The 12,816-nt window shown below is 34.8% G+C and overlaps 1 protein-coding gene across 2 annotated transcripts in view; it reads right to left on the bottom strand.

The window, feature by feature from the left end:
* SLC4A4 (solute carrier family 4 member 4) overlaps positions 1-12,816 on the bottom strand; it is a 468,271-nt gene that overhangs the window by 263,777 nt on the left and 191,678 nt on the right. For both annotated transcript variants that reach the window (XM_049789908.1, XM_049789909.1), the window contains exon 4: positions 11,917-12,052. In XM_049789908.1, the coding sequence (XP_049645865.1) occupies positions 11,917-12,052 (136 nt within the window). The remainder of the gene's footprint in view (positions 1-11,916; positions 12,053-12,816) is intronic.

Raw genomic sequence — 12,816 nt, 5'->3', positions numbered from 1 at the left:
AATAAAAGTTTGTGTGTATGGTTCATTGATATCTTTTGATATGTATTTATAATCAATTAGAAATAGAAGGAAGTAGGGAACTCATATACTCCTATGGAACTAGAAAATCAATAAAAAGCATTAAGTGTTATTTCAACAGTAATTATTTTATGGAGTATATTACACTAATTATACTTATATTTTTTCAATGTTTCACAGAATATCATATTTATTGGTAAGTGGCATCAGAATAAATTTTATGTAATTCAAATTGATTGCTCAAAGTAAGGCAAAGACAGAAAATTCCATATAGACATATAGGCTTAGGTATTATTATATCACCTATGAGACATGCAGTGATCCCTAGATTCTATTCCTGAATTTTTACTAGCCAATGAACAATATCTTCAGTCATAGAATTTGAACCCAGTGTGAATGGCAATGAATCTGTGAAAGGGTGTGTTTTATACAACCTTCATTTCCTCTTATCTTTACTAAATGGCTTCTCTTTCATTGATGTCATAAATCTAGATTGTCAAATTACTTTATAAACTAAGCCTCACATAACTGTGATTATGGCTCTCTTCTGCCATTATCCTCAAATACCCAAAACAAATTTTGATTAAAAACTTCTATTTTATTAAAGGAATTTCTTTTTGTCATCAAAACTTTCACTGTATTCTCATTATTATATTGTAGTAATCTGATTGAGCATAAATTTTAATTAAGTTTTTAAAACGCACTTAGAAATCACACCAACTAGCTTATATTTATGGAAACGTATTAACTCTCCCTTCTGGAATACACTACGCTTTTAGATCAAGATTTAACCATAAAGAAATTTAAATATAATATCAAATAAACTAGGGCTAGACAATGAGTGCATGTTTTGCCTGAAAAAGGCTTGAGTTTAATCCCTTGGCACCATATGATCCTGAGCACCACCAGAAGCGACTCTCAAGCACAGGGGCAGAGTAATCTCTAGACACTGTTATATTTGGCACCAGTGTTAAAATGGACAATTTCTTAGACTCTGGACTTCAAAGAGTTCATTATTATACCAAGTTTAGCAAATATTTCTCATTCAGTTTTATGCATACTGAATATTGTGGTAATCAGAGCTGATAGATTAAGCCTCAAACTATGGCCCACGGGCCACATATTGTATTTGTATCTGTTTTGTTTCTTCATTGCAAAATAAGATATATGCAGTGTGCATAAGAATTCATTCATAAGTTTTGTTTTTACTATAGTCAGACCCTCCAATGGTCTGAGGGACAGTGAACTGGCCCCCTATTTAAAAAGTTTGAGAAGCCCTGGATTAAGGGAAATACTTAAAGAATGACTATTAAATTCCTTTGAAATGTATTGCTCTGATTGTTCAGGGAACTGATTATACTCCAATATATGCTTTCAAGCAGGAAGTATAATCTAGGTAGATTATAATCTAGGCAGATTATATGGTTAGATGATCTAACTATAACATTTACAAATAGTTTCATGCCAAAAACTGAATGTAATGCCTTTATTTCTCATAGCCAAGGACAAATTTGAAGGAAGTAGAAAACATAAAAACTATTCAATTCAAATCAGAACCCATTAAAGAAAAGGCTATGGCAAAGGTATCAAAGTTCAATCTATCCAAGTTCCGGTGAATTTGTAAAGGTGCTTTAAAACCATATAATTACATTTTTTTAAACACAGGCCTTTTTACTGTAAAATGTACTAAAAGCCCCTATCATTCTTTCATAACTATAAATAGCCATATATTGAAAATAATTTTCTTATTTTTCTTTTGTCATAGCACTTGACATGTTATAGGAAAATTAGCTTCAGAAGCTGACTTTTAAATACTTGCAATTACATAATTGTTTTAACCTTGGAGGAGGAGTTTACTAGGTGAAGCTTATTTATCCCAAGGTCTTAGGAGAATAATGATAAGTACATTGCAGTTTAACGTATTTTGTATGCCTGCCAACCAAATAGCACTTCATTTGTTTGTTGAAGAAACAGCAGTCTACTGGGAATCACTGAATTTTGCAATTTTCTAATCATATGATTTAAAATAATTAAAAAAACACAAGAACTCTAACTATAAAATATGCTAGTTTTAGAGTGGAAAATAGACATGACCTTTGCACTAGAACATAATCCTATATATGTAGGATATAGAATATAATTAGGATATATAATAGTAATAATATAATATTATATAAAATAATTAATAAAATGTTTAAAATGATACATTTATATGTCTTATATAGTTTATACATAGATACATATAAATTTATATATAACAAATGTAATATATTTGTATAAATAATAATAATTTTAATAATATTAAAATAATTTTGACAATGTAAAAATGTCAAATGTCAAAAGAAACCAAGTTCTAGAATATACCTGGGATAAATAATGTTTAATGAGAATTTTTATATTTCTAGATCAATAACAGAAGATATTGCAAAACAGTACATATAGCTACATAGGTAATTAAATGTCTTTTGTCCATCTTTTTTCTTAAAAAGGCAATTAAATAAACCAAGTTTAACAGAATGTTCATGGTCATCCATTTGAGAAAATATAGACAGAAGAAGGGTGGACTGAAAAGAAAGAAGTTCCTCTCCAAATCATCAGGATAAGACCATGTCTGTGTTTAATAACTATTCCCAGATACCAGGTTGCTAAAAGTAGGTCAGGTCAGTTTTTCATACAGAAACACAAATCAATGTTATTTTGTGTTGTCCCAGTTGAAGTGAAACATCAATGGCCATTTTACTCATTGGCTTGTGTTAATGTTTGCAGTAACTTGCAACAACTTTCCTTTCACCCAGGTTCAGCAGCAAAATTTTTATCAGGTTGGGGGACAGGTTAGTTTTTTATTGATTTATCGTTGTTTCACAATATTATAGTATTTCAGGAATGTAGCTTCACCCCTCTCTCTGTGTCTAGAATTACCTATATCCATAGCCAAAATTCCAGTGCCATTCCATAATCTAAAAAGTCATTTAATCATCTCTCATCCCTTTGGTCTGTCCAACCAATAAATACCAAGTGAAAACCTTACTTTTCACCAAGTCTAGAGGTTATATAATATATATATATATTTACATATATATGTTTGTTGATTTTTGTGAATTATTTTCCACATAAAGATAAAACTACTAGCAATTGTCTTTCATTTCTTACTTCTTTCATTTAGCTTAATAATTTGATGATTCACCCATTTTGTCCCAAAAGGCAATGTTTTACCTTTTTCAATAGAATAGCAGCATTCCACAGACCACATCTATGACACCTGCTTTAGTAGTTGTCTGTTGATGAGTATTGAATCATATTTTAGCCTTTGTGAATAAAGCCACTATAAATATAGGGGTGACAATAACTCTTGGTACCGGCATTTCCAGTATTTTTACTTTTAAAGTAATTTTTACTTTTTTACAAAAATTCCATCTGATTTTCTATAGAAACTGTACCAATTACATTTATAGATTATTTTTCTTCATATCCTCACCAACATTTGTTTTCAGTCTTTTAGGCCATTCTCATGGATATAACAAAGCATCTCAATGTGGTTATGATTTGCACTACTCTAAAGATAGAATACTCTAGTAAATTAATAGCAAATTAATAATCTTCCCTCCATATCCACTTGTCTGTTTTGGATATCTATACATCTTCATTGAAGAAGTTTCTACAAAGGTGTGTTGCCCCCCCCCACCTTTTTATCAGATTGCTTGGGAGAGGGAAGGGTGTTGTAGTTGAATTGTATAAATTCTTCACATAGTTTGGATATTAGTAGAACTAAAATGACAGTAAAATTAAAATTAGAACTAAAACTCAGTGTAGGGTAGTCTTGTTAAAATAAATAATTAAACAAATGAAAGTATGTAATATTGGGGTTGGAGCAGTGTCACAAGCAGTAGAGCATTTGCCTTGCATGCAGCTAACCTAGGACAGACTGTAGTTCAATCCCCCGGTGCCCCATATGGTCCCCAAGCCAGGAGATATTTCTGAGTGCATACCAGGAATAACCCCTGAGCATCACTGGGTGTCATCCAAAAACCAAAAATAATATATACTTAAGTATATATACTTAATATATACTTGTATTAATTCTAATAGGTTGGGAGTTTGTAGATTTTCAAGTGAGTACCTTTCCTCAACTGCCTTTTTTAGCTGAATTCCATTAAAAAAAAAAAAAGAACAGGCTTCTCCAGGATAGATAATAAAAAAAGAACATTAAATAAGAGATTGGATTCAGGTGGGGGCATGGGCTAATCATTAAAAATTATGTTATGCAGAATATAGCTGCAAAATTTATTATACTCTCTGAAATTGTCAATTGGAGTTTATACAGAAAAACATAAAATTGTCAAACTTATAACAGCCAAAAAGAATCTTGGAATTATCTCTTCATATAGAAAGTTTTTTTTTTCCTTCTATCCCTTCTAAATGCTAAACTTTCTTAATTTGGAAGTTTTGAGATCTTTTACTCATTCTATTTTGACAAGTCTAAATGGAATAATTCTATCATGTCTAAAATTCAAACACCATAAATGACCATCAAAAATTACAATAGAAGGGGCCAGTGAGGTGGCACTAGAGGTAAGGTGTCTGCCTTGCAAGCGCTAGCCAAGGAAGGACCACGATCCAATCCTCTGGCGTCCCATATGGTTCCCCCAAGCCAGGGACAATTTCTGAGCACTTAGCCAGGAGTAACCCCTGAGCATCAAATGGGTGTGGCCTGAAAAACCAAAAATAAAAAAATACAACAAATATATTCAAAACAAAGGCCAAAGACATAGTACACTGGTAAGGTTTTTGCTATGCAAGTGTTAGGTGTAGATACACTTTCCAGAACCCCAAAACTCATCCTTGAGCACAGAACCAATACTCCTTATGCTCAGTTTGTGGCCCAAAGACAAATACTTTCAAAATATAGCTTATTATGAAAGGTATATATGGTATGTTGAGAATTTATAGAAGCATGAGCATCACTAAGTCTCCCAAAGGATATTTCTAAGAACTGCCATCTAAGTATCAAGCTTTTGTTTCTATATACATTCATTTTAACTTGTATGTCTTGAATGTGGCTTGTGTGCCAAGATAGTAACAGATTAGAATATAATAGTAGGCAAAACAAACAAAAATTACTATCCTCAGAGGGCTTTCTCTGATTTCTTTGGGAAGAGAAAAAAGCTTGATATAAATTATACTAAATAGTAATAAGAGATAAGGACAAGATCAGTGAGTTAACTGTTGAGATGGATAACTGAGGGCAGTATATTTAAGACAAGTTGAAACATCAAGAACAAAGTCAAACACAAGAGTATGACTATCCAATGATGGTCTAACAGCAAACAAGAGAGAAGAGGAGGAGAAATCAAAAGAATCACAAAGGATAATTCATGAGATCATTACAGGCAGATATAGGGAGGCAAACTTATATGCATTTAAAGTAATGTAGAAGAGAAATTATGGCAATTTGGACCAGGGTTTGGGAATAAAGCATTTAATCTGATCCTCTGAAATAAGAGAGTAAAATAGATTTAAAAATTTTTCCAATAGATCATGTTATGGTATGGAGTCAAAGAAGAAATCATGTTTCTAAAGTTGAGTGTCTTTGGGGAATGGTGTTCATTATGGTGAGGACTCTTCAAGAAGAGCAAATCTGAGGTGATATTTTGAAATGTCTATGACCACACAATTATGTTTTATAGATAGTAAGAAAGCAGTTAATACTGGAAAACCTAATGCAATTTTTATCAAATATTGATGAATTCATTTAAAGTTTAAACATAAACCATCATCTGAGCCTTGTCAGTTTATGCTGGGCAACTTAAGTCTAGTTATTACCTGTTGGTTAATCCACAAAGATGAATTATCATAGAATTTTAACTTTAGGGAAGGGATATTGCTAAGAAAATACCACATTTAGAACTATTTCTAAGAAAATCAGTCTCAGCCCATCATATTCAACAGATTGTTTATTAAATATTTAATATTTTTTAGGAGTTGAAAGGGACTAAAAAATACAGTGAAAGAGACATGCTGGTCAGTACTTTCAGTTAAGTTAGGATAAGGGGCAAAATAAAAACAATGATGTCACATATGCTATAAGTTATAATTGTTGCAAGTTCTGTAAGGAAGAGTCTCGGGATGTATTCAAACCGTGAGTGTATCTTCCTATACAACTTCACCGAACTCTCAGTATTTATATACTTTCACTATTTCTTCTCCAACAATACAATATATAACTGATGAAATCACCAAAATGTCATGTTTCCCTCTAAGAAATAAAGTATTTAAGAATGGAAAAGTAACCAAGAGGAAGGAAGGAAGGAAGAAAGGAAGGAAGGAAGGAAGGAAGGAAGGAAGGAAGGAAGGAAGGAAGGAAGGAAGGAAGGAAGGAAGGAAGGAAGGAAGGAGGAGGGAGGGAGGGAGGGAGGGAGGGAGGGAGAGGGAGGGAGGGAGGGAGGGAGGGAGAGGGAGGGAGGGAGGGAGGGAGGGAGGGAGGGAAGAGAAAGAAAGAAAGAAAGAAAGAAAGAAAGAAAGAAAGAAAGAAAGAAAGAAAGAAAGAAAGAAAGAAAGAAAGAAAGAAAGAAAGGAAGGAAGGAAGGAAGGAAGGAAGGAAGGAAGGAAGGAAGGAAGGAAGGAAGGAAGGAAGGAAGGAAGGAAGGAAGGAAGGAAGGAAGGAAGGAAGGAAGGAAGGAAGGAAGGAGGAAGGAAGGAAGGAAGGAAGGAAGGAAGGAAGGAAGGAAGGAAGGAAGGAAGGAAGGAAGGAAGGAAGGAAGGAAGGAGGAAGGAAGGAAGGAAGAAAGAAAGAAAAGAGAGTAAGGATGGAAAAGTAGCCAAGACAGCCTCTTAAATCGTTTTTTTCCTCTAATTCCCCTTTTAAATTTATTTATTTATTTATTTATTTATTCTATTATATAAACATATATAGAACTTTTCCCCCTTTAACTTCATCTGTTTTGGTACTGCTTGTTACAAAAACCTACTAGAAAAAGTCTTGCCTGGGATAAAAGCTTTGATCAAAATCAGGGCACAGAGATTGTATAGCCTATCACTCTACCCCCCAAATGCACCAGCAATATAATATGGCACTGTCCCCTTTTGCATTGCCACTCTAAATAAGGGGAAATATTATGCACAGAAACAAGCTCTTGTCTACTAGGGATAATAATTCTTACATTAAAAAAAAAGAATTCTTACATGTTATAAAACAGGGATGCCTCCCACCCTGAGCATGTGTCATGTGACCCCAACTTAGATACCATGTGGTTGGACAGCAACGGTCCAACCCAGATCCCAGTCGCAGAACAGACACAGGCCCCAGCAATTGCACCAGGAACCAAACTCCTCCCTGGGAAACTTCTAATACCGCTCTGGCACCAATATGCACCTTAATCTAAGAGAGGGTTCCCTAGCTCATCACCTAACGGTATGATGAATCCAGAAGACATGTCAGCCTTTGCTCTGTGCAAAAACCAAAATTGCCAACTACAGAAGACTGACTGACAAACAAGTTCTGGGCAGAGCCTATCGCAAGACCAATGAGAAAGGTCCTAGTATCTGTACAAAATCCAAGATCTCTAATTCCAGAGGTCTGACTTCGACAACTGTGACTGAGCAGAACTTCTGGAACCTCACTGAAAGACTCTATCCAAGGCTTTGTCCAAGGATTTGAGCAAAACCCAAGATCATTAATTGCAGAATGCTGATTACAACAACAATGATGGAACAGAACTCTAGAACCCTAAAGAAAATCTCTCTCCTAGCCTTCGTCCTATGATCTATGCAAATACCAAAATCTCTAGCTACAGAGACCTGATATTATCATCCACAACTGAGCAGAAAGTTTCCTGGCACCATAAAAAGACCTTGGGGTGTGAAAATAAGCCTATATGGAGCTTGTAGTAGTTCCCATGGCAATATGCTTCAAGGGTGGAGAAATCCTGTATCTCTTAGGTCAAGGGTATTCCCTTCTAATTTCCCCAATACTTACTGTGCCTATGGAGGAGGAAGAGGAGGAGGAGGAGGAGGAGAAGGAGGAGGAGGAGGAAGGGGCTGAGGAGGAGGAAGAGAAGGAAGGGGATGAGGAGGAAGGAGGAGGTGGAAGAAGAAGAGGAGGAGAAGAAGAGAAGAAGAAAAGAGAAGAAGAAGAAGAAGAAGAAGAAGAAGAAGAAGAAGAAGAAGAAGAAGAAGAAGAAGAAGAAGAAGAAGAAGAAGAAGAAGAAGAAGAAGAAGAAGAAGAAGAAGAAGAAGAAGAAGAAGAAAGAAGAGAAGAAGGAGGAGGAGAAGGAGAGGGAGAAGAAGACACAAACCTTTTTAAGTAGTTGGTGGTTTGGGGCTTTTTTGAGTGTTTTTAGTTTGTTTGCTTTGTTTTTTGGGGTTTTTTGTTGTTGTTTTATCTTTTTTTGTATGTGTGGGTTTTTTTTTTGAGGGGGTTCTTTGGGCTTTTTGCTTATCTTTCATAGTTTCTGGTTTGGGTTTTTGTTTGTTCTTTCCTTGCTATAATTTTTGTATTTTTGTTGTTACAGGTTTTTGGTTTTGTTTGCTTGTTTTGTTTGTTATTTTCTTTTTCTTCTTTTGTATTGTTTTGTTACCTTTTTCTCCTTTTTCCCCTTTCTTCTAAATAAATATTTATAATACCTAAACCATTATTCTAGGTTTTTTTCCCCCCTTGGGGGCTGCATGTTAGTTTGCTTTTCTTTCTTTTCCCTTTTCATTTCTTATACCTCCAACAGAACCACATTACTGGAATCATCTTGCTCAGCCTTTGAGGAGGAAAAATGGATGGTACCAAGCAGTCATATGAACATTTAGTGGAAATAAAAAATGATCTGACTTGAAGACCAAACCCAAAGTCAATGATACTCAATCTACAACAAGCTGTACAAGTGGGAACTAGTTATGCTAGCATCCTGGGGGGTAAAGGAGGGAGAAGTGGGATGCATGCTGGGAACATGGGTAGAGGGAAGACAACACTGGTGGTGGGAATTCCCCTTATTCATTGTCACTCTGTACCTTAAATATTACTGTGAAAGATCTGTAACTAACTTTGGCCACAACATAAATAAATAAATAAATAAATAAATAAATAAATAAATAAATAAATAAATAAATAAATAAATAAATAAATGAATACATCTTTATTTGAACACTTAGATAGCTGCATATCCAAGTCAGACCAAAATCTCCCTGTCACTTAATTTAGGTAGTGCCATTACAGTTCTCACTATTTTTAAATTTATTTTTATATAAAGAAAATAAATAATAAAATGAAGAGGAAAATTAAGTTTAGCTTTGAAAGCTTTCTTATAGAGCCTATTTTATGTGCTATAAATATGCTTTACTGATCACTTTAATACACAAGTTATTTGTGTTGAGAGAACAAAATGAAGAGCTTTAAGAGGAAGCATTATAAGGTAGGAGTGAAATGAGCGACAAAGAATATTTTAATTTAAAAACATATTAATTAGCTATCAAACAAGAGTTCAAACAAAAATACCCATTGTAGGTGCCAGGATATTACAATGAGAAAAATTATCCAGGATATTAAAAACAAAATAATTAAAGATTAGCTATCTTTTCCTGATGCTGAGAAGTCTTAATTATAGAAATTATAAAATTATTCATAGCTTCTGTTCACTTTTTTCCTACTGAATTTTTTAAGCAGATGTCTCTACAAGTCTAAAGAACCCTGACATTCTTATCTAACAAAAAGACTTCACCATTAACCAATAAAATCATTTATGACTTTGTGTTACAATTTAAAATTTTAAGTGGCTGAAGACATTCAGTAGTATTTCGTACAATGGAAATATTAAATCCATAAATTCACAAAAAATAAGTACTGACTAAATGAAAAGTAAACTTATCCTCAAATTTTAATTAAATTAATGAAGACTTGATTACAAATGGCATGGTATATGAAGTTTTTAAGATTATGCTCCAGGGCTGGAGCAGTGGCACAAGCAGTAGGGCATCTGCTTTGCACACGCTAACCAAGGACAGACCCTGATTCGATCCCCCAGTGTCCCAGATGGTTTCCCCAAGCCAGGAACAATCTCTGAGCACATAGCCAGGAGTAACGTCTGGGCATCACCGGGTTGGCCAAAAAAAAAAAAAAAAAAGATTATGCTCCAAAAATGAAAAGGTCTTTCTCTAACTCTTTAAAGAAGTCTTTCTGACACACAAAAGATACAGCTAAAGTTAGAACTTCATGTATAAATTTCTTTTCCATCTATAATCACAGGGTTTATTTTAAACCCAACTTTGAATAATGATTTGGTTTACCTCATTCTTGAGATTAGAAGACAGTATCGGAACTCACTTCAAACTTTTCAATAAATACAATTATCTATGGTATGCTCTTTCGTTAACTTTTGTACTCGTAGAATATTAAAATAAGTAAATGCCCAACATGCACTATACATCCGAAAAACAAAGTTGAATTGGATTTATTTGAAATAATTAGACCTAAAATGCCCATTTTTATATTATTTTGTTTCTAAAAGTACACTCAATGTAATATAAATATTGAGGCAAATTGCATATATATCAGAATCTTTTGATAACACAACTATTACATATTATAAAATTTATTGTGGAATATATCATTGATTATATGTAAAGAAAACCTCTCTTACATCATATTAATGAAATTAGATATACAATGTTTAACACAATTGACAAGCATTTCCACATCTCTACTCACACATATGTATTTATATACCTGATATTACTAGACATGTATTTCATATCATTTTAACAAATATCAAATATTTGTATAACATATACTAAGCACTATTATCCACTCTATTGAGAATAAAGTTAAAATTCTGAAATCCAGGGGCCCAGAGAGATAGCACAGTGGCGTTTGCCTTGCAAGCAGCCGATCCAGGACCAAAGGTGGTTGGTTCGAATCCCGGTGTCCCATATAGTCCCCTGTGTCTGCCAGGAGCTATTTCTGAGCAGACAGTCAGGAGTAACCCCTGAGCATCGCCGGGTATGGCCCAAAAACCAAAAACCAAAAAAAAAAAATCTGAAATCCACTCTATTGAGAATAAAGTTAAAATTCTGAACACCTGAGCATAACACAGCTTATAGACAACAGAGTCTAAAATTGAACTCATCTCTAGACTCTAAATTCAGGGGAGGTTCCACTTTGCATTCAGCTGAGCGGTTCTTTAAGGGTAAAGATAGAAAGTTTCTTTAGGGACTGGAGCTATAGTACAGCAGGTAGCGCATTTGTCTTACACGTGGCTGACCTGGTTCAATCTTCGGCATCCCATATGATCCCTGGAGCCTGCCAGGAGCAATTTCTGAGAGCAGAGCCAAGAGTAAACCCCTGAGCACTGCCAGGTGTGGCCCAAAACCACCAAAAAGAAAAAAAAAAAAAAATATATATATATATATATATATATTAAGATCAAATATATTGTAAAAAAAATAAAATAAAGTTTCTTAAAATATAAAGGTTTTCCTTAGAATTGCAACTTTGTGAGTAACAAAAGTCATTGTTTTTGGAACTCCCTCCTAACAGAGAATGGGTAATAAATTTGACATGATCTCACAAGATAACTTTGGCAGTGGGGTTATAGCTATTAGCTAGGCTATTAGCTTTGGCTTCTTGTGTTTATGTCTTTAAGATATTCTATTATTAAATAGTAAATGAATGGATGTTTGTTTCTGATCGCTTAATAGTGTTAAACTGAAAACATATAGATCAATGAAACAATGCTCCAGTACTGAAATAAGAGTATCCTATTTCCATTCACAGAAAAGTGAAGAAAGAATCATATTATTCCTCAACCCAGCCAACAGTTATTTAAAATGCTAAGGCTGGAGAAAGGTACACACAGACTCACTCCCTTGACCCATCCTTATTTTCCTAGTCCTGTGTTGTACAAATCAACCATGCCTTACCTGGCTGTCTCCTTCCATTCCATCTCCTGCCCATCCACAGCCAGCAGCTCATCCAATTCAGTGAAGAGTTGAGGGGGTGCCGGACTATCATCATCTTCTCCCAAGATGAACCGAATGCGTTCTGCGGCAGGTGAGACTGCAGAAGTGAAAATACTATGGTTAAATACTGGTTGGATGACCCTGATGAAAGTGTGGCTCCGGGTTTTTTCTCTGTCCCCAAAACTCTTCGGCTGTTCTTCTATATTTTCAGTAGACATCTTCCTCGCTGAGCCTCCCTCTTCCCAATTTAAAAACTAAAAGAAATCAAAGCCCTTCTCTTTTACTTTGGCTCTAAACTGTATCTCAGCTCTCCACCAAAAGGACTGTGCTCCAATTCTGTGTAGTGTGTGACAAAGAACTTTTAGTACTCCAATGAGCTGAGGTCCAACCACATGACTTTCCCTTCTTTCCCACTTAGGACCCATCCAAAAGTATTAGCGAGAAACGAGCACTAGCCAATCACATTTTCTACAGCAGTGGGAGGGGGCAACAGAGAACCCCAATCCTGAGTTTTCCCCAGACCCCCACCTTCTCCCTCCCCCTGACCAATGCCTAAAGCCCAGGCTCTCACTGCCCATAACTGGCTAACTGCAAAGTTGATGAAGGAATATTTAACAAGACTGTGCTTCTTCTTTACATAATAGAAGTACACAAAAATGTTTAGCCATGCTTCAATGCACTTGAAAAACAAGCCCAAGTAAAATATTGTACACCTGAAGGAAGGAAAAAAAAAATTCCAACATACTCAAGCACATAATTGAATGCCCTACTAGCTCCTTTTGACCCCATCCCCTGAAAATCGTGTAATGAAAAATTAACAGAGTTTCTGCCAGGTTGTGACCAATTCTGACTCTTTTTAAA

Source organism: Suncus etruscus, chromosome 16 (genome assembly GCF_024139225.1).
Source record: "Suncus etruscus isolate mSunEtr1 chromosome 16, mSunEtr1.pri.cur, whole genome shotgun sequence".
Lineage (NCBI taxonomy): Eukaryota > Metazoa > Chordata > Mammalia > Eulipotyphla > Soricidae > Suncus > Suncus etruscus.
Note: the sequence above shows the minus strand (reverse complement) of the source record. Positions and strands in the feature narration are given on the sequence as shown.